Source organism: Opisthocomus hoazin, chromosome 13 (genome assembly GCF_030867145.1).
Source record: "Opisthocomus hoazin isolate bOpiHoa1 chromosome 13, bOpiHoa1.hap1, whole genome shotgun sequence".
Classification (NCBI taxonomy): Eukaryota; Metazoa; Chordata; class Aves; order Opisthocomiformes; family Opisthocomidae; genus Opisthocomus; species Opisthocomus hoazin.
This window is the reverse complement of record NC_134426.1, coordinates 25,655,580-25,675,132: the sequence shown is the minus strand read 5'-3', so window position 1 is coordinate 25,675,132 and position 19,553 is coordinate 25,655,580. Positions and strand designations below refer to the sequence as shown.

Here is a 19,553-nt window from a genome sequence, read left to right as displayed (position 1 = left end):
TAAACTTTTGTCTGACTGTGAACTTCCACTGGGATTTCTGTTGCAACTGGTTGCAGCAGTATGTAAACAGAGGTGATTTAGTGTGTTTCTTGTAATCACCTTTCACTGGACAAGGTAGTTGTTTATAATTTCTGAAACTAGAATGCTGAGGTTGCTGTTGAATTTTAAAGGCGTTTCCACAAGCTCTGAATGTCAGCCATTCTGACTTTTACCAACTGCCTTAGCAAATGTCTCCAAAAGCTAACCTTTACCTTGCATTGCAGAAGTTTGGTGTTCCTCTCCTTTCTGCTACTCTTTCTTGTGTTGTAGAGCTCTGTAACAGAGGAGCCTGTCACCACAAAGAAAAGCGTCCGCTTCATAGTGAATTTTTCTCCCATACTCCAAGAGATTATCATTGAAACAAAGTACATGGAACAATTAGGGTTTCCAGTCCCAGAAGTAGCAAGATATGTGGCATTACAGGAAGACAAGTACCTTAGGTAAGGCTGTAACAGAATATTTACTCACATACAGACTTATGGCAGTGTTTCAAGTGATTTCACTCCAAACCGGAATGGGCCCCAAGTCATCAAATTTTGGAAATATGAGAGCTCTTAGCGACGTTATTTTTTAAAGGTGAAATTACTAATGGCCATATTGCCCTAATCAGCTTTTCTCTGGCACTGTCTGCATCCTTCCTCCTGGAGGACTATGTCATGCAAATGAATATCTCGTCAGATCTGAGAAAAAACAAGGAAAGTAATTTGTTTTGCGATGAATTGTTGGTGCTGTTTAGATTTCAGCTCCCATTTAAACTCACTGCCTCTTTCTTCTTGTGCAGCTTTGGATAACTCACTTTTGCCCAAGTTATCACAGGCATTTAGCACATAGGTTTTGCTGATAAAAGCCCTGACTGGATTTTAAAGTTCACCTTTTGAGTTCATTTATGTGCTTCAAACTGAGGCTGTCTTAGGAACTTTTTCTGAGTTGGAGCAGGAGAGGTTTGTCTAGCTACTATTGAAGCCATATGCAAGTTTTCTTTTGTTTTCAATAGAAAATGGTTTACATTTATAATCAATACATATTCAGTGGTTATTTCTGCAAATTTTGGTTTATATGGAAGTCTAAATGGAATGATGGAAGTGATCCGCTCTTTGATCTAAGTTCAGAGCTGTATTTCCAGAAAATCATCATTCTATGTTTTGTTGTTGTTGTTGTGTTTCTTACACTCCTTAGGTATACAAATGGATTGAAAAACATGCTGGATCGCTATGACAAATTAATGGGAACACTGAATGAAGCAGAAACCAAACTTCTTGATGACCATATTCAAGAACTTGGGAGAGTATTCAAATCAGGGCACAGAAGACTCAGCTGGAACTCCTTAGGTAATACTATTTTTAAATGGCCTTAGATGCTGATTTTCAGCTAAAAAAATCTCTTCAATCTGCTATCTATTTTTATGTCATATGACAGTAATATATTGCTAAATGGTACATCCTTATTGCCACAGGCAGGGTCAGAACAGTGGGTTAGACAGAGTCTGATCCAGGAGGATATTTCTTATGATTTTATTATATTTAGAACACTAAGTGGAAATGGATAGAGACCCCTAGATAACAGCTGTAAGGGAGCTAGATCAAGGATTAAGTGAGAAATCATCTAATCTATCTTTCTGTAAATTTCATTCTGAGAGATGAAACACATCTGTTTGTGGCAATTTTGATGCATTGGTGAAATAAACCCCCATGGTTGTGTTTTGCTTCAAGGTATTGGTGTCTTTATTGTCCGATGTACACAAGCCATCAGGAAGTTTGAATCACTTGTCCGTCAGATTCATAGTCATTCTGAAGACATAAGCAACAAACTTCTGTTCATAGAATCAACAAATCTTTTTAAGTTTCTGCCTTCAAAAAATGGTGATGAACTTCCTAGTAAGTCTTTATATTTTCCTTTCCAAGCTCTGTGATGTTTTATTTTGCTCTGTCTGCTACTTTGCATTTTTAGTTGCTACAACCAACCCTTTTAATTGTTACCAAAACGACTTACAGTAATATTTCATGGTGTAACAGAGGGAGCACAAAGCAGAGCTTCAGTACCCTAACGCTGATGGTGTCAATGAGAGAAACATAAAGATGAGCATACAGATAGATCATTTGACTTATGTCTACCTTGCCTCTGATCACTTTCCCCCTACCTTTCCCTTGATTTCCTTATCCTTCTTGTATGCAGTAGTGTAGCCTAAGAGCTGCAATCTGCATGGAGTGTCGGCTCACTTCTGGGCCGACAAACTGAACTGGTTTCCTCAGATGGAAGCTGCAATGAGGCAGTTGTCTCCCAGGTCTCCCTGTCACTTGAGTGAGTGGGTGATGGACCAAATTTCTTTCAATGCTTTGTAAGTCTTAAAAAGGTTACTTTCACATCTAATGGTTGCTATTAAATAATTGAATCCATATAAAATCAGAGGGTTGAAATATTAATAAATTAAGCATTAATAAGTGAAGATGTTTTTTATCAGTATACAAGATCAATTTCATGTTCACAAATAAAGCTCAGCTAATTATTCCAGTATGCAAGTCTGTTAGGTCTTTTGCAGTTAATAACGCTATTTTTTGTATCTTTTGCAGAAGCGAAAGAATTTTTTGAGTACGTGAAGTGTGAAAGAGCAAAAGATGTTGCAGACATGGTTAGAAAGTATACTGCCATTCCACAATTGCTAATGAAAGTGGAAAGACGAGTTGCCGGTACGAACAGTGGCAAATCTCCAAAACTAGCTTCCTATTATGCATACTGGGAAAATAGGATTTATCGGGCGTTGACACAGTTAATTGTGAAGTAAGTAAATTGTTTGCTTTAATGGGTTTTCAGTCTTTCGTGTTCAGATTTTTCTGGAGCTGTTGATCGGTGTGTACTCTGTTTGGATACCTCGGTGATTTGCAGTTTGAGACAGATTTGTGTTTGTACTGTTTTTTTCCTGTGAAGAATGGAGAACTGATAACAAGGTACAGGAGAAACCCAACTTCTGAGAAAACGGATATTGGCATGTTGTTAGCAGAAGAGAGATATAAGATACATTTATTGTAGCGTGTGTACATATCCCTGGTTTATTTTTAAAATCAAGGCTTTGTTTTACTAAAGAATACAATTCTGAGAACTTGGTGTCTGGGTGCCAGATGCATCCCTGATGCAGGGGACACCAGTACAAGAACAAAGGTTTGTTGGCTTTTACTTTGCCTGTTCTGCAGCAGCTGTGGCCAAGGAGGTTCCTGTAGCAGGACACTATAAAGGCTTACATTATAAGCAAGGCATTATTACAATAGAGCACTGCAGGGTTATAAAAGCTTCCCAGCCATCTCTTCTTCTCCTGATCCATGTCTTTGTAATCTGGTCCGTGGTCAGCTGACTTCATTGTGCTTTCTTGGTTGGACTCTTGCAGTGGAATTGACCGTAGTCTCAGGGTCCTTTTGCACCAGCGTATCCTCATTCATTCCTTCAAATAGCTTATTTTGGCTAGCCAGGCTTTTGCATTAAATCAGTATTAGTGGGACAGTTTTGCTCCAATACACATCAGTGTTTCCAGCTGAAATTGGTGGTAACTGACTTCACACAGATCTGCTTATGTATGTAAGAACATACTTGATAATTGCAGTCTGCTGGGCTTTTCCATGGGAGGCAGCACCTGATTATTACAATCTTTGACATGATTTTTTTTCCCTTCGCAGCAATTTGCAGGCTTTTAATGCAGCTGTTCTTGCAAATGTGCCACTGTTCCAAACAGAAGCTGTTTTATCTGTTCCCGAGATAATCTTGCAACCTAATGCCAAAGAGATTGACAAAATGACTGCACAATGTATCCGAGACTGTATTGCGGTCACTAAGGTGATTTTTGATAAAGATTTGCTTGTTGTCAGAGTTTGCTTGTGATTATAATGAATTAGTTTTGATTTATGTTTGGGCAAGCATAAATGCCAAAGGGAAGGTTCATATTGCCTAATCTTGAAATCGAAATATCCAGTACATTGTTCTAATTTTAGAGACTGTCCTAATTCTACAAACTGATGACAAAGGAGAAAAATTGCCATAAAGCTTCATGCAATTTTTACTCAGGCAAAATTATTTGCTGCTTTTCAGCAGTTTTTGCCAGTGTAAGGACATGGTTAGGTTCTATAAATCAGCATACATCAGAAGGAAATATTTTTCAGATTGCACTGCAGATGTTGCTTTCTTATGTATAAATAAGGTGGTGGAATAAGGAATGTGAGTAGCCTTCTCTATATTATGGCTCTCCTCAAATGCAGCAGAAAAACGGTTCAGGAAATGCTGGGATAACAGCATCTAGGACACATCTAGGACAGTGGGTTTACAGCAGATGAAATATCTAGCTTGCTGACAAAGGTGTAGCAGTATTTCCCTGCATAAGTATGTTCACATTTAACTGCTTTCCAGAAACGAAGCCAAATACTGTAGCAGTATTCCTGCCCTGTGCTAAAGGAGATATGGTTCCAGATGTCACCTGAAATGAATAAATTTGCATTAAGTGTGCTTCCTTTGCTCAGATTTGCTGTTCTGCTCCACTGCTGCATCCAGCCTGTTTGATCTAATACCTGTTTCTCTGTGTCATGCTATATTGTTGCTCAGTGTAGAGATTCAAAGCAGACTGAGTAATGCATGGAAAGGTTTTGTTAGGATGAAATTAACTCTTCTCTCAAGTTTGTGGGAAAATGTAATCCCTTTCCTTGGTGTCAGAAAAACAATTGATTTGAGACATCATTCACACCACCTCCTATGTAGTCTGCTAACTGATGATGAATGACTTGACTAAAATGACTTTCTCCAAAGTAACTGTTTTTCAACTTTCTCTTGAAAACTCTAGCATTTTGTACGATGGATGCATGGTACATGTATTGAGTGCCCTCCTCAGCATGTCGAGGAAGATGAAGTTATCACTTTCAGCTTTTACAGTGACGTCTCCCAGAACCCTCTGATAATTGACCAGGCTGTTCTCATCACTGGGAATGTCCACAAACTTCTGGCTTCTCTCAGCAAGTATTTGGACCAATGGAAGAGGTACCACCTGCTGTGGAAATTAGACAAAGACATAGTCATGGAGAGGTTAGCTGCAGAAAAACCTGCTTGTGTCGCCTTTGATGAAGAGTTACAGTTCTATGTGAAGGTAGCTCAAGAAGTGACTCGACAAGCCTTGATTAAAGATGAGCAATTTATTAGGCTTCAGCTGGCTCCTTTAGCCTGCACAGTGCAGGAGAATGCTAGAGGCTGGGTGATTTCACTTGGAAGGTTGCTTAACGAATCTGCAAGAGAGGAACTCTTCAGTCTTCAGGAGGAGATTCAGGTAGGTGTTTTCAGTTCTTCTTGTATGATGTAGCTAGCCCTGAGTAGTAGGTGATGATCTGAACCACGCTCCTAACTGGTTGAAACTATCTGGTGTATTCTGGTATGTCATATGTAAAGAGGTGAGCTGTTCCTCTCTGTAGCTGGGAAACAGGAGAGAGTAGTAACAGGAAAACCCAGGACTTTCTCATTCCTGTACTGGTGAAAGGTTCATACTGGTAATCCTGAAGTGGCCTTTAAACTGCTGCTTACAAATTCTGTTTTGTGGTAGCAAGAACATCCTTTCTGTACTGGGGTTTACTTTGGGTTGATTTTTTTTTTTGTGTGTGTTATCTTTATCACACAGACTAAAAATGAAAATGAATCTGCATGTTATTTACTTGTGTTTTGTGTTTGACTAATAATTATAATTTTGCCTAATTGCTTTGTCGGTGTTGCTTCTGGAAATTATTATTACTTTTTACAGAGCTTATCACAGAGTCTTAAGACACCTCCAGATTCCCTGGAAGGTCTGAGAATTGTCCTTGGCACAATTGCAGAGATCAAAGGCATGTCCTTCAAGGTGGAACTGAAATATTTAGACATCTGGGAGAGATACCGAACTCTTGGAATGTACAATATTCCAGTAAGTGCATGCTATGCCTTGTCTCATAAAAGATGTCCGATTTGAGCTAGGGGCACAAATGCCTCATATGTGAACAAGTAAATGTTTTTCTTTTAAGACATTTTACAGAATCACAGTATTGTTGAGGTTAGAATGGATGTCTGGAGGTTGTCTAGTCCAAACCCTCTTCTCAAAACAGTATCTCCACTTTAAAATGGACATATTGCGTGTGTTTAAATCTCATTCAGATCACTTTAATGCTGGTTTTGTGTTTTGCAAATTGATAATGTGAGCATGTACTCCTCACTTTCTTGCGACTAATTATTTCTTGTGAGAGATGTTACTCATTTTGTTTTAGGTAGCTAAAGAAGAGCAAGAGATGGCCGACAAGATTAAGGAAAAGTGGGAGACTGTCTTCTTTGAAGCGTCAGAAGTTGATCACAACCTTGGAGGCATAAAAAGTACATTCACAAAGGTAATATTTGTAATTAATGTTGAGAAAAATTAGAAATGGAAAGGAAAACAATTTAAACACTTGTCTCCTTAGATTACACAGCAACGAACTGAGGACTACAGCAAAGAGACAGAAGATTTCTTTCATAAATTCATGACCGAGGGGCCTGGTGCTGTTGGGGAAAATCTTGATAAAGGTAAATGGATTCATGTGTGTAAAGAAATGTCCTAAAATATTAGTCTTTGGGCAATTCTTCAAATTTTATGTAAAACAAGAAAATTGTGCTTTTCTTATTAAGATGCAAACTGATCAACCAGGAATGTGACATTTTCAGTACCGTAACTTCTACAGACTACATGCAAATGCTGTCTTATTTATTGCCATGATCTGTGGGATTGTTTATCTAGAAAAATTCCTCTCCTTTTCCAGGATTGGAACTTATGGCTGTTTTTGAAACAGAAGTGGAAAAACTGGAAAAAATTCGTCAGGAACTGGGCAGTGTTGAGAAACTTTTTGACTTGCCAGTTACAGTGTACCCTGACTTAATGAAAGCACAGAATGATCTGAAAGGTCTAAAGCAGATCTATGAAATTTATGAATTGCAAAGAGTAAGTATTAGAGCGTGTATTATACACAGGCACAGACATATTTATACACACACATATAGAAAAGGTGGGGGAGAGAAGAAGAGGCTGCATTGCCCTCTAGTTACTATCCACTCTGTTCTAAGCCTTTGCATGAAATAAGCTGTGACCTGTAGTTGGTTATCACCATGGAATGATTTTAATGATGTCAGTGTACGGGACTAACCATGCCTCTGTAGTGGACCAAGCACATATTCTTCTCAGATGGGAGCAGACCTCCCTCCCCGCTAATAATTATTGGGTGGCATTTTACTGCGCAAGTCTTCTGATCATTTCGGTAGAATTACTTTTGGATATAGTATGTGCATAGGTGACAATGGGTATCTCAGGCTTTAAATGATCATAGTTATTTTTAGTAAGTTTTATTTTTCCAAAATGAGAATGCCCTGTGAAGTATGCTCTTAAGGATTCTTTTCCTGTTCTCCATATTTCCTTTTGATTATTTCTTATACAACTAGTTGTGTTTGGGTATGAATCTTTCTTAGACATGAACCTGTGTCTTCCTTTGTTTGTAAAATGTTAATACAATTATGTCTGCATCCTAACTATGGTCTCTAGGTCCTACTGTAGTGGAAAGATTTTTTTTTTTTTTGTCAGAACTAAAAGGAAATATGACTTTTTTCCTCCTGATGACCTTGTTTGCAGGCAGCTAAAAAGGAATGGTCTCAGACACTCTGGGTAAACCTCAATGTGCAGTTTCTTCAGGAAGGAATCGAAGGATTTCTTAAAGCCCTTCGAAAGCTGCCCAAGCAAGTACGCAGTATGCCAGTAGCCTTTCACTTGGAAACAAAAATGAAGGCATTTCGAGACTCCATTCCTTTGTTGCTTGATTTGAAAAATGAAGCTTTAAGAGAAAGGTTTGCTTTGATTTATTTAAATCCATTTTCTATATATATGAAGATTTTGTTTGTTTTGTTAGAACTTTTAATTTTGGTTACTGGGGTAGTGCCATGTCCTGCAGCTTGAAACTTCCCTTTCTGCTTAATGAACTTGTGTAGGAGCACGCAAGATGACTACGATGACTGGGATACTTCAGGTGTTCAAAATACTAGTTCTTATTTAAACAGTAGAGTGCTAATCATGGTTTCATTATGATATATTAAATTACAGTTGTTTTCATTTTTACTCTGTCGTGGTGGTTGGTACAATTGTTGATGTGTCAATTCAAAACAGGCATTGGCAAGACCTTATGGAGAGAACAGGAACAAGTTTTGAAATGGCAACAGAAACATTCACTTTGGAGAATATGTTTGCTATGGAACTTCACAAACACTCAGATGTTATCAGTGAAATAGTTGGAACTGCTGTTAAGGAACTTAGCATTGAGAAGGTAATGTAAAAAAATCATAAAACTAAAAAGACACAGATGGTGAGGGGACTGGAGCATCTCTCCTACAAGGAAAGGCTGAGGGAGCTGGGCTTGTTCAGTCTGAAGAAGAGAAGGCTGCAAGGGGACCTAATAAATGCTTATAAATATCTCAGGGGTAGGTGTCAGGAGGATGGGGCCAAACTCTTTGCAGTGGTGCCCAGCGACAGGACAAGGGGCAACGGGCACAAACGGAAGCAGAGGAAGTTCCGTCTGAACACGAGGAAGAACTTCTTCCCTCTGAGGGTGACGGAGCACTGGCCCAGGCTGCCCAGGGAGGTTGTGGAGTCTCCTTCTCTGGAGATACTCAAGACTCGCCTGGACGCGGTCCTGTGCAGCCTGCTCTGGGTGACCCTGCTTCGGCAGGGGGTTGGACTGGGTGACCCCGAGAGGTCCCTTCCAACCCCGAACATTCTGTGATTCTGTGCTTCTGTGACAGCAGTCTGTGTTTTATTTGACGTTTTTATATTGGCGTACCAGCAAGTTCGTCCATCTTCAGGGAGCTGCCATGATATAACTGATGGTAACTAAGATCAATAGCTCTGTTAATAAGCTACCACATGGCACAGAATCCTAGCTATCTTGGCTTTGGCAGCGATGTATTGGATTTCAGTTTCAGAGGCAAGTCTGGCCTATGAATACGGATCTGAAGAATAATCCATTCTGTTGCTGTCATGATGTTTTGAAATAGACCCTTCTTTGTAAACCAGAGTTTATGAAATAGAGTTATAAAATCTTTGCAAAAAATTTCCTGAATTATTTGTTTCGTTTTTATGCTAAGATTATAGTTTTCTAGTTTCTGAAGACTGAAACATGCATCTTTTTATGCTCACATACAGGGTGTGAAGGAAATAGCAGAAACATGGGAACACCTGAAATTCACTGTACAAATGTACTTCAAAGGCACTGAGGAGCGAGGCTTTATTCTGGGATCTGTAGATGAAATTTTAGAGATTCTTGATGACAACAGTGTCAATCTTCAGAGTGTTTTGGGCAGTCGGTTTGTGGGTCCTTTCCTTTCAACCGTTCACCACTGGGAAAAAACTCTCTCATTGATTGGTGAAGTAATTGAGGTAGGGAGGAAAGTGCTGAGCTAAATAATTAATGTTTATTATTTATAATCAGGGGTTTTAATTTTTTAAATTTTTTTTTTAATTTGATGGTAACATTTGATTCTTAGATCTGGTTGGTGGTTCAGAGAAAATGGATGTACCTGGAGAGCATCTTTATTGGTGCGGATATCAGGTCACAGCTTCCAGAGGAAGCCAAAGTATTTGACAGCATAGACAGGATGTTTAAAAAGGTAAGTAACTGGCTTGACTTGTGATGACCATAATTACTCAGTGCATTTTGCTTCCAGTTCCTTAGCTGACTGTGGTCTTCTGTGTCCTTTGTAACACTGAGAATGGTGTGTTAAAATGAATTGAATATGAGATTGGGGAACCCAAGAACTCGTGTTTTACTGCATATCTGTCATAAACAGAAGATGACTTCTGTTTAGCTAAGCTGGGCAGAGTTGTGATCCTTGGCTAGCCATACGGGACAGGCAGAATTCCCTTTTCCTTTCATTGGACACGTCTTTTTACCTTTACCACAACAGTAAGAATCTTAGATGTGTTTCTGTAGGTTGAGGACCTACATACATGCTAAAAAGCTTTGCTGATATAATGGCACTGTTTCCATACTGAACACATACTCCTGGTATGAATATGGCTTACTTTTCTTTTTTCCATCTGCAAAATTGAGATAGTACTGTGATTCTGGAAAGCTTTGTTTGTCCTTCACGTCAAGTACCACTGTATACAGGAGCAAAGTCAGGTATATGCTTACACTTGCATGACTTGGGATACAGCCTTGTCTTGCTTATGCTTGCTTTTTAGTAGTATCTCCATGCTCTCAGCTTTGAAAGCATACTATCTCCACGTTTTCATACAGCACTGCTGCAATAGGAAACCATATTTAAAACTCTGTCTAATTCACTTCTGCAAGAACCTACACTGCTTGAGCTGCTTGTGTGCTTTGTCAGTAGTTAAATGCAATTTAGTATAAGCCATTGCTGTTCGGTATTTTTTTTCTTTGTTTTCTCCCTATGTAGATAATGGATGAAACTGTAAAAGAACCAACAATAAAAAAATCCTGTGAAGCCCCAAATCGTCTGTCAGACCTCCATCATATAAATGATGTGCTGGAGAAATGTCAGAAAAGCTTGAATGATTATTTGGATTCCAAGCGAAATGCTTTCCCAAGATTTTTCTTTATATCTGATGAGGAGTTGCTTAGTATCCTTGGCAGCAGTAGCCCACTTTGTGTCCAGGAACACATGATAAAGGTACAATGTCTGGCTTTCCACAGTGCCTTGTGCTTTTAGGTGCTTTAAAAAGTTTTAACAGACTATACTGTACATGCTGTTGAGGGTACACTAATATTTATTGCATACAAAGAGCATCCTAGCAGCATGTTGAAGAAGCTTCTGAATAACCAAATCAAATCTGATGGATAGTCTCTCCTGACTCTCATATCGGCCAGCAGCAGTTATAGTAGAGGAACGTTGGTAGAGGAGCATTCAAGATACAGCAGAATGATCAATCATTAATGAATCATTCCTGTAGCTCATGATAGATCTTTATTTTCTAGGAAAAAAGTCAGTGTCATTTGGGCCAGATCATCTGCTTGTTTACCCTGCAGTTGGGCTGCTGAGCTATATATCAGCATTTGTATTTGATTACTTACGAGTCAGATCTATTTCTCTTAAGAGTCCATGGAAATTTTCTTTCAGGATTAAACGGGGGCTAGATACACTTCCATCTTTGAAGCTTGGTTTCTAAAATGCCAGTGAGTTTCTTTGTTGGTTCATTTCAGATGTATGATAACATAGCCTCCCTGAGGTTTCAGGATGGCGATAGTGATGAGAAAATTGCAACAGCCATGATTTCAGCTGAGGGGGAGGTGATGGAGTTCCGGCGGGCTGTAGCTGCAGAAGGCAGAGTGGAGAACTGGATGACAGCAGTGCTGGCAGAAATGAGACGAACGAACAGACTCCTTACTAAGGAAGCTATTTTTCGATACTGTGAAGACAGAAGCAGGTGAAACAATCAGTGTCAAGGATGACACAAATACCTTATATGTTATTATGAGGCTGTAGCAATATAGAGAAATGAAGACTAAATTTTTAATTTTTTACACAGTTTAGCCTGTATTTCTGTATGTGGAGGGATATAAATACATGCATATGCAGTATTTTAACTGACCAGAAGAAATTGCTATCTATCGTATCTAATTTCCTAAGTCTTGCTTTTTATTTTTAGTGTTGTCTGCACAGTATGTTTTTCTCACTATGAATTCCACTTGGCAACCTCTACACATGGAACAGGCAGCTTTTCTATCAGAGTACTTCCTAGGCTTTCGAAATACTACAGCACACCTTGACAGAATACTGTACATCTCTGTAAAGTTTGGCTCATGGTGTAGTTGTTGCAGAAATAAGAGGGACCTCTTTTTTTTTTCCTTTTTTCTTCTTTTTTTTTTTCTGTCTGATCAGTTACTTGGAATAAACTAACTCAAACTCCTTCCGTATATGTATTTCCCACAGAGTTGATTGGATGTTACTCTACCAAGGCATGATGGTGCTGGCTGCTAATCAGGTGTGGTGGACTTGGGAGGTAGAGGATGTCTTTCGCAAAGTGAAGAAGGGAGAAAAACAGGCAATGAAACTTTATGCTAAAAAAATGCACAAGCAAATTGATGACCTGGTTACCCGCATTACAATGCCTTTGAGCAAAAATGACAGGAAAAAATACAACACTGTTCTCATTATTGATGTTCATGCCAGAGACATTGTTGATACATTTGTAAGAGACAGGTAAACACCGCCCCCAACCTACTGAGAAAATACCAAATGAAGAAATTGTGTTTCCATTCTTTTACCTCATGTGAGCAAGTCTCTCTTGTGTAGCATTCTGCAGGCTGAGGAGTTTGAATGGGAAAGCCAGTTGCGTTTTTACTGGGACCGAGAGCCAGATGAACTGAATGTGCGGCAGTGCACAGGCACGTTTTCATATGGTTATGAGTATATGGGTTTGAACGGACGTCTGGTGATCACCCCGCTTACAGATCGTATTTATCTTACGCTCACTCAGGTATGCGTTCAGGGGGATTTTTACTAACAAGCCCTTTCAAAACACACTTCTAAGCAATCATGTGACTGTTTTATTGCCACTTCTTGTTATCTCCTAGATGCCAATGTGAATGCTAATTATGTCTGAAATCAGTTGTGATAGCCTTCTAATGCGATTGCCTCAAAGATAAAGTAGAATGCATTCACAGATAAAATTTACGGCTTTTTGTACCCAAGGGTACATTTGTGATTTTTCTATCAACCTAATATAAATGTAATCCAACCTTTGCTTTGCTTTTTGGTCTGTCTCCAAAGGCTTTATCAATGTTTTTGGGAGGAGCACCAGCGGGGCCAGCAGGTACAGGGAAAACAGAAACAACCAAGGATCTGGCCAAAGCACTGGGCTTGCTGTGTGTAGTGACAAACTGCGGAGAAGGCATGGATTTCAAAGTAAGAGTTAAAGATCTGTGTTCTCTGCTAAAGTGCCAGTAACTGCTCTTTTTTAGTATCCAGGATAAGGACACATTCTGCACTTCTGCATAAGTACCTCCCTTGGAGATACCATACTAATTGATAATGAAATATAGTAGAAAATGTCTGGTTTGAATAAATTCCTGAAGGTATTTCAGGTGCTTTCGAGCAGAGGAGCAATGACTAGACGATACGGGTTTCAGCTCGTCGTAGGCATTCTGCACTTGGCAAGACATGATTGCAAGAGCTTATGACAGTTTGCTAGCTCCTGCATATCTAAATATCCAGAGGTTTTACCCAGTCATTAAGAGTTTTAGCATACTCCAAAGTTTGTTGATGCTGAATGTTTTATATATTCATCACTGAGAAGTATTTCTTGTTGTTCTTCTTAGGCAGTTGGTAAAATTTTCTCTGGTCTCGCCCAGTGTGGAGCATGGGGATGCTTTGATGAATTCAATCGTATCGATGCTTCCGTGCTTTCAGTCATTTCTTCTCAGATTCAGACTATTCGAAATGCTTTAATGAATCAATTGAAAACATTTCAGGTAAACATTAAAAAAGAAGAGTAATTGTGAAAGTTGATCTTGTTTTTGAGGCCCAGATTCAGGGTTAGACCCCAACACTAGATCAAAGGGCTGCTGCTTCTGCAATTCATCTGCGCTGAACATTTCAAACTCCAGAGTGTGTACTCTCAGAGATGTTAAATCCTTGCTGATTTCCTAATCCTTTGCTAGGTTCTTCCTTTGTGAAGTGAGATGAAAGTAAGCTAAATAGGATAATAGTATGTAAATAGGATAATAGCATGGTAGTAATTAGGGAGAGAAGTAACTTAATGTGGATTTTGAGGCTTTATTTACTCATGTTTATTGGAATTTAAAATCCTCAGAAAATTTGATGGAGAGGTGTGAAATGTCTTGATGTTTATATCTAAGATACATTCATCGCACTGTTTGTATCTGGGTGACTATCTAATGCTAAATATTTTAACATGTTGTCCTAAGTGTGTGCCCCAGTATTGCTGTTTTTCTCTCTGAGCAAATAGTACTATTTATTTCAGCTCCAAATACACATTGTTCTAATGTTTTCTTGTGCCTTTAGTTTGAAGGACAGGAAATTACCCTTGATAGCCGTATGGGGATTTTTATTACGATGAATCCTGGTTATGCTGGCCGAACTGAGCTCCCCGAGTCTGTAAAAGCTTTGTTCCGGCCTGTGGTTGTTATTGTGCCAGATCTTCAGCAAATCTGTGAAATCATGCTCTTTTCTGAAGGGTTCCTTATGGCAAAAGTAAGAAAGTTTTATTGCTGTCCATATCCACGTACACACCCATGTACGCATGGCCAGTGTTTGGTTGCACCTTACACATTTGTGATTCTCTAACTTAATTCTCAAACAGATGCTTGCCAAAAAGATGACAGTGCTATACAAGCTGGCAAAGGAACAACTTTCTAAACAGCATCATTATGATTTTGGACTGCGGGCCCTTAAGTCAGTGTTGGTGATGGCTGGAGAACTGAAAAGAGGATCAGCAGACCTCAGTGAGGTAGATTTGCTACTTAGTTACCCTGGGCAGATCATCTTTTTCATTAGGAAGAGGATGTGTTTACACATCTGCTGTAGTTTGTCTGCGCTGGAAATGGCAGCATTGGTGTTATTTGTCTTATTATTTCGTGTTGTTCTTACTGAGTTTCATCACGCCCTCTGCTAGCAAGGTGGCATCAGACCTCAAGTCAACGTAGGGAAATCTGTAGAAAATGAAGTATTTTACTTCGTGTTAAGTCCAGGGTACAAACAGCCAGCCAGAAGTCTCTGGATGAATAGCGAAAGCTGGTTTTTGAACAGTTAGTGCTCCAGTCATGCAGTTGTTAATTGCGTAGCTCAAGTAGTACAGTAAACTTATAAATGAAAGTTTTTCAATACTGCATTGCTTTTTATGGCTTTCTTTTACACCTATTTTTGATTTCTGTGTGTACAGTTGTGATATTCAGTTGCCTAGGGAAATTCTTACTAAAATTTCTTCTTAAAAACTTGGAGACATAGGAAGGAAACTGCCATAAAGTTATGTACAGATGCACATTGCAGCTTGGCAGGAAATTGGGGTCGAAATGATGCTCTCAAGGAGATTACAGAACTTGGGTACGTTCATAAAAAGTTGATTATTTTAACATCAAATCAGGGAGGCTGTGGTTTGGGCCACTCCAGCCATTAGGCATTTGGTTAATATGGTAGAAAAAGGCAGGGTGTTATTCTTAGCTATCGGTCTGCCTAACCCTTATAAACTAACCTCTGTTTCTACTAGTAACTGATGCCAAGAAAAAATTCTCAAAGTTGTACTGAAGTAATCAGGCAATAGTTTTTAGAGATGTTTGAAGTTACTATGTGTTAGATAATTGGTTAGCTATTTGGTAAAGATTGATTCTGGTATGTTTTGTCTAGGAAGTTGTACTGATGAGAGCTCTACGAGATATGAATCTTCCTAAATTTGTGTTTGAAGATGTACCTCTCTTCCTTGGCTTAATCTCTGACCTGTTTCCTGGCCTGGATTGCCCTCGAGTCCGCTACCCTAATTTTAATGATGCTGTAGAACAAGTGCTGGAAGAAGGAGGTTATGTTGTTTTACCAGTCCAGGTATGAAAAATTGTTAAGTGCATGAGTTTTTGTTGTAAACATTAGGCTGGGTATGCGTTGCTGCACTCTGGAACGACTCCATGAAAGCTTAGTTGATATAGACCAGCTGGTGATCTTGTCCATGGAATAATTATGGACAGCAGTCTATTATCAATATTTATTTTTCAGGTGGATAAAGTAGTTCAGATGTATGAGACAATGTTAACTCGTCACACTACAATGATAGTTGGACCTACTGGAGGTGGCAAATCAGTTGTCATTAATGCTTTGTGCCAGGCCCAAAACAAGTGAGTAGAGAACTTGATACATGGAAATCAGGTTGTAAAATGGCATAGACTGCATTATTCAGCCCTCTGTCACCAATAGGTGACCATAATATTTGCTTGGGTTAACATAAGACGGTATTGTGTCATTTTAATACTGCTTTTCTTGCTGTATCTTTAGGCTGGGGTTATTGACAAAGCTTTACACACTGAATCCTAAAGCTATGAGTGTGATTGAGCTTTATGGGATCCTTGACCCTACCACACGAGACTGGACAGATGGAGTCCTGTCAAACATTTTTCGGGATATCAACAGGCCTACTGACAAGAAAGAGCGAAGGTAGCTAGAAATCGTTGTGCTGATTTTGGGATACTGAGTTTTACATCTTTTTTTGTTTTTAATATTTGATACTGCACTATTTAAGAAAAAAATGCTAAATAAATAGAAAGTGTCTAGGGGTCTTTCCCTCTTCTGTGAGTTTCTAGCCTCAGTGAGATGGATGGAAACTATGCAGTTGTAAAAAATGAATGGGAGGCTTCAAAACACCTGGACTGACATTGACGCCATTGATGACACATCTGAATTCTGAAATATGTTAGTAAAATCAGAAAGAAGTCAGTGCCCCTTGGCTCCTGTATCCACAGGTATATTCTGTTTGATGGAGATGTGGATGCTCTCTGGGTTGAAAACATGAATTCCGTCATGGATGACAACAAGTTATTGACCCTCGCAAATGGGGAGCGGATTAGACTTCAGTCGCACTGTGCTTTGTTGTTTGAGGTAAGTAATGACTGTATTGTTTAATACTTGGGAAGGGTTAGATACAGATGCAAAGCAGTTACTGTGGCTGTTCTTTGTTTAAGTGTATGATTATCTTGTATGATTGTTTTGTAGGTTGGTGACTTACAGTATGCATCTCCTGCCACGGTATCCCGCTGTGGAATGGTCTTTGTAGATCCTAAAAATCTGAAATATAAGCCCTACTGGCAGAAGTGGATCCAAGAAAGAGGAAATGAGGTGGGAATTTCTGCCTTTGTTCAGAGAGTATCTGTATTAAATACTGAAGTGTAGACAGACAGCTGTAAAAAACAAAAAACCTTTGTAAAGGCAGTCTGATTTTCTGACAACAAATGTAATCACTAGGGCTGCAGCACAGGGCTAAAGAGAGTTCTCAGATTTTCTAACTTCTGGTTGTTTCTGAGAAGTGAACCACCAAGAATTCAGTTTACCTGATCTCCAAAGAGTTAACAGTGAGATTGCTTAGGTACTAGTTTCTTACATTTAGATTAAAAAGTCCACAGGGAGTTGAAGTAAGACAACTTAGTTGTTAGCACCTGATGAATGCAGATCTTCACCTGCTGAAAACTGAGTCCATACAACAGGGTCACATTTCTTCGTGTGACTGTACCCTGTCTTTGGTAGAAGTGATTCCTGCAAGAACAATCATACTTGGTCAGTCAGGTATTGATGGGAAGCTCTGCTGTCAAAAATCGGCTTTTCAGGTTTCTGTGTGCTGAATTACTGTCCTTTTTCTTTCCTCAGCAAGAGAGAATTGAATTGAATCGTCTCTTTCAAAAATATGTGCCCTACCTTATTGATATGATTGTAGAGGGAATTGTGGATGGCAGACACGGAGAACGGCTGAAGACCATTGTTCCTCAAACAGATTTAAATATGGTAAGGAATAGAGAATAAAGGTTGAAAAAGTTTATCTAAAAAGAGAAATGGAACAATGGAGAGAGTAAAAACCTCCAAAAGAAAGTACAGGAGCAGAGTCGGTGCTGAAATGGCAGTCTGCTAGTGATGAGCACCACGAGACAAAAGAAACAGTCCGCTCCTAACAGTGCTCTTCTACTGTCATTAATACACGTGTCAGCAGATAACACCTGTAAGGACAGAAGAGCAGCAAACACTCAGCTGAAAATATATGAAGAGCTTTCATACATCTAAATGGCAATTCTATTTACAGTTTTGTCTTGTTTTACAACAGGTGGTGCAGTTGACTGTCATGCTGGAAGCTCTAGTGGTACAGCCTGATGATCCTGATGTCCTGGAGTGTTTTTTCTTGGAAGCTTTGTATTCCTCCTTAGGTGCTGCTCTTCTTGATGCTGGGAGAATTAAATTTGATGAAAATGTTAAACGTATTTCCTGCATGTCTACTGTTCATGATGACAACGTCCTGGCTAAGCCAGGGGAGCTGCCAGGTAGGATCTTGTAGTAATTTAGTCTGAATCCCATTGATTATATTAGAAAAGTGTTAGGTTTCATGAAGGCAGAACATGGTTCTTCCTTTCAGCCAGCTATCCTGACTGCAAAATATACTCTCTGAAGGACTATCGCTGAGAACCACATAGAGGTACTGATGCTAGATGACTCTCAGCTGCTGGTCTGTCCTCATAGAATAGTACTTTTCTATGCCAAACTGAAGAGATAAGTGGTGAAAGGAAAAATAAAACATGAAAAGGAAAGTCAGTGGAAGGTGGTTGAAAAATGATACTATGATCCAAGGGCTGGACTAGGAGAATTTTGGTTGATGTCTTACTGGGTTAAACGACAAGTAAACAGAACACAGTGTTGGCCAGCTTGGTCCAGAATCTTACCCTTGACTTTCACCTCAATTAGATTATTTTTTTATGAAATATTTCAGTGCTCTAGAAAACCTCCAGTTGGTTAATGTTTTGCAGGTCAGCTGCCAACTTTGTATGACTTTCATTTTGATGGATTACAAAAAAAGTGGGTACCTTGGATGAAACTTGTTCCTGAATATATTCATAACCCTCAAGTGAAATTTCTTGACATTCTAGGTGAGTGTAAGATAAAATACAGTGATGATTTGCCTTTAGTTTATAATGTGCCACCACTGAGTGCATGGCACTTAACATGAGATATCCACTTTCTGTACTGAAGATCATCTACTCAGGTTCAGTTTCTTGTGATGGCACAAATCAATTTCTTTCATGTTCTTGTCATAGTAGTTTACCAGGATTAGAGCTGATATTTACAGCAGTGTGTACTAAAGAAATGAGGAAAGGATGAAAAGCTTGTTTCAGTTAATAAGGCTTATTAGGATCTAACAATGCCTTTTACAAGCCAGAATAGCAGAAGCTTCCAAGTCTGCTCTACCACAAACTCTAGGAAAAAGGTCAGCTCCATGGTTCAAGTACTTGCTAGATAAAAATTACATTCTTAGGGCCATTATTGGTTATTACTTCAGGCACTGTATAATGGTGACAGGTGCTTTTCGCGGTTAAGGACAAATTAAGTCAGGTTACTTTGTAGTAATATTTCAGCAAGCACAGGTTAACTTCACTGACACAAGAGATAATTATATGATCTCTGAAGTTGCTCCTAATGGCAGGCTATTCACATAGAAAAAAAATTCATCTCTGTAGAGTTCTCGGAAAATGCTTATGATCCAAATAAATCCTGATTATAGCATTGAAACAGGGATTAAATGGAGCTTAACCAGTCCATGACCCTCCTCTATAGAAGATAACTTCTTTTTTAATATATCTATAGGAGAAAAGATCCCAATGATAAAAGCTGAAAAGAGATGGTTGAGCAATTAAAATTTTCTTTCGACATTATTAGTGAGTTGATATTTCAGATTATGTCTTTGTGCAACTGCATGTTAATACCTTGAGAGTCTAATCCAGCACTATTCTATAAATCTGAATCCC

At 39.0% G+C, this 19,553-nt stretch overlaps 1 protein-coding gene across 1 annotated transcript in view; it reads left to right on the top strand.

The window, feature by feature from the left end:
- The window catches only part of DNAH10 (dynein axonemal heavy chain 10), a 56,179-nt gene that overhangs the window by 10,021 nt on the left and 26,605 nt on the right, over window positions 1-19,553 (top strand). The window contains exons 11-40 of the mRNA XM_075434444.1: window positions 310-479; window positions 1,216-1,367; window positions 1,749-1,913; window positions 2,607-2,814; window positions 3,702-3,858; window positions 4,853-5,329; window positions 5,795-5,953; window positions 6,291-6,407; window positions 6,480-6,582; window positions 6,816-6,994; window positions 7,676-7,887; window positions 8,204-8,360; window positions 9,236-9,469; window positions 9,577-9,699; window positions 10,492-10,725; window positions 11,256-11,479; window positions 11,986-12,255; window positions 12,349-12,532; window positions 12,826-12,960; window positions 13,374-13,526; window positions 14,080-14,268; window positions 14,378-14,524; window positions 15,418-15,609; window positions 15,778-15,896; window positions 16,054-16,212; window positions 16,518-16,653; window positions 16,768-16,890; window positions 17,416-17,550; window positions 17,864-18,077; window positions 18,558-18,677. Of these exons, the coding sequence (XP_075290559.1) occupies window positions 310-479; window positions 1,216-1,367; window positions 1,749-1,913; window positions 2,607-2,814; window positions 3,702-3,858; window positions 4,853-5,329; window positions 5,795-5,953; window positions 6,291-6,407; window positions 6,480-6,582; window positions 6,816-6,994; window positions 7,676-7,887; window positions 8,204-8,360; window positions 9,236-9,469; window positions 9,577-9,699; window positions 10,492-10,725; window positions 11,256-11,479; window positions 11,986-12,255; window positions 12,349-12,532; window positions 12,826-12,960; window positions 13,374-13,526; window positions 14,080-14,268; window positions 14,378-14,524; window positions 15,418-15,609; window positions 15,778-15,896; window positions 16,054-16,212; window positions 16,518-16,653; window positions 16,768-16,890; window positions 17,416-17,550; window positions 17,864-18,077; window positions 18,558-18,677 (5,347 nt within the window). The remainder of the gene's footprint in view (window positions 1-309; window positions 480-1,215; window positions 1,368-1,748; window positions 1,914-2,606; window positions 2,815-3,701; window positions 3,859-4,852; window positions 5,330-5,794; window positions 5,954-6,290; window positions 6,408-6,479; window positions 6,583-6,815; window positions 6,995-7,675; window positions 7,888-8,203; window positions 8,361-9,235; window positions 9,470-9,576; window positions 9,700-10,491; window positions 10,726-11,255; window positions 11,480-11,985; window positions 12,256-12,348; window positions 12,533-12,825; window positions 12,961-13,373; window positions 13,527-14,079; window positions 14,269-14,377; window positions 14,525-15,417; window positions 15,610-15,777; window positions 15,897-16,053; window positions 16,213-16,517; window positions 16,654-16,767; window positions 16,891-17,415; window positions 17,551-17,863; window positions 18,078-18,557; window positions 18,678-19,553) is intronic.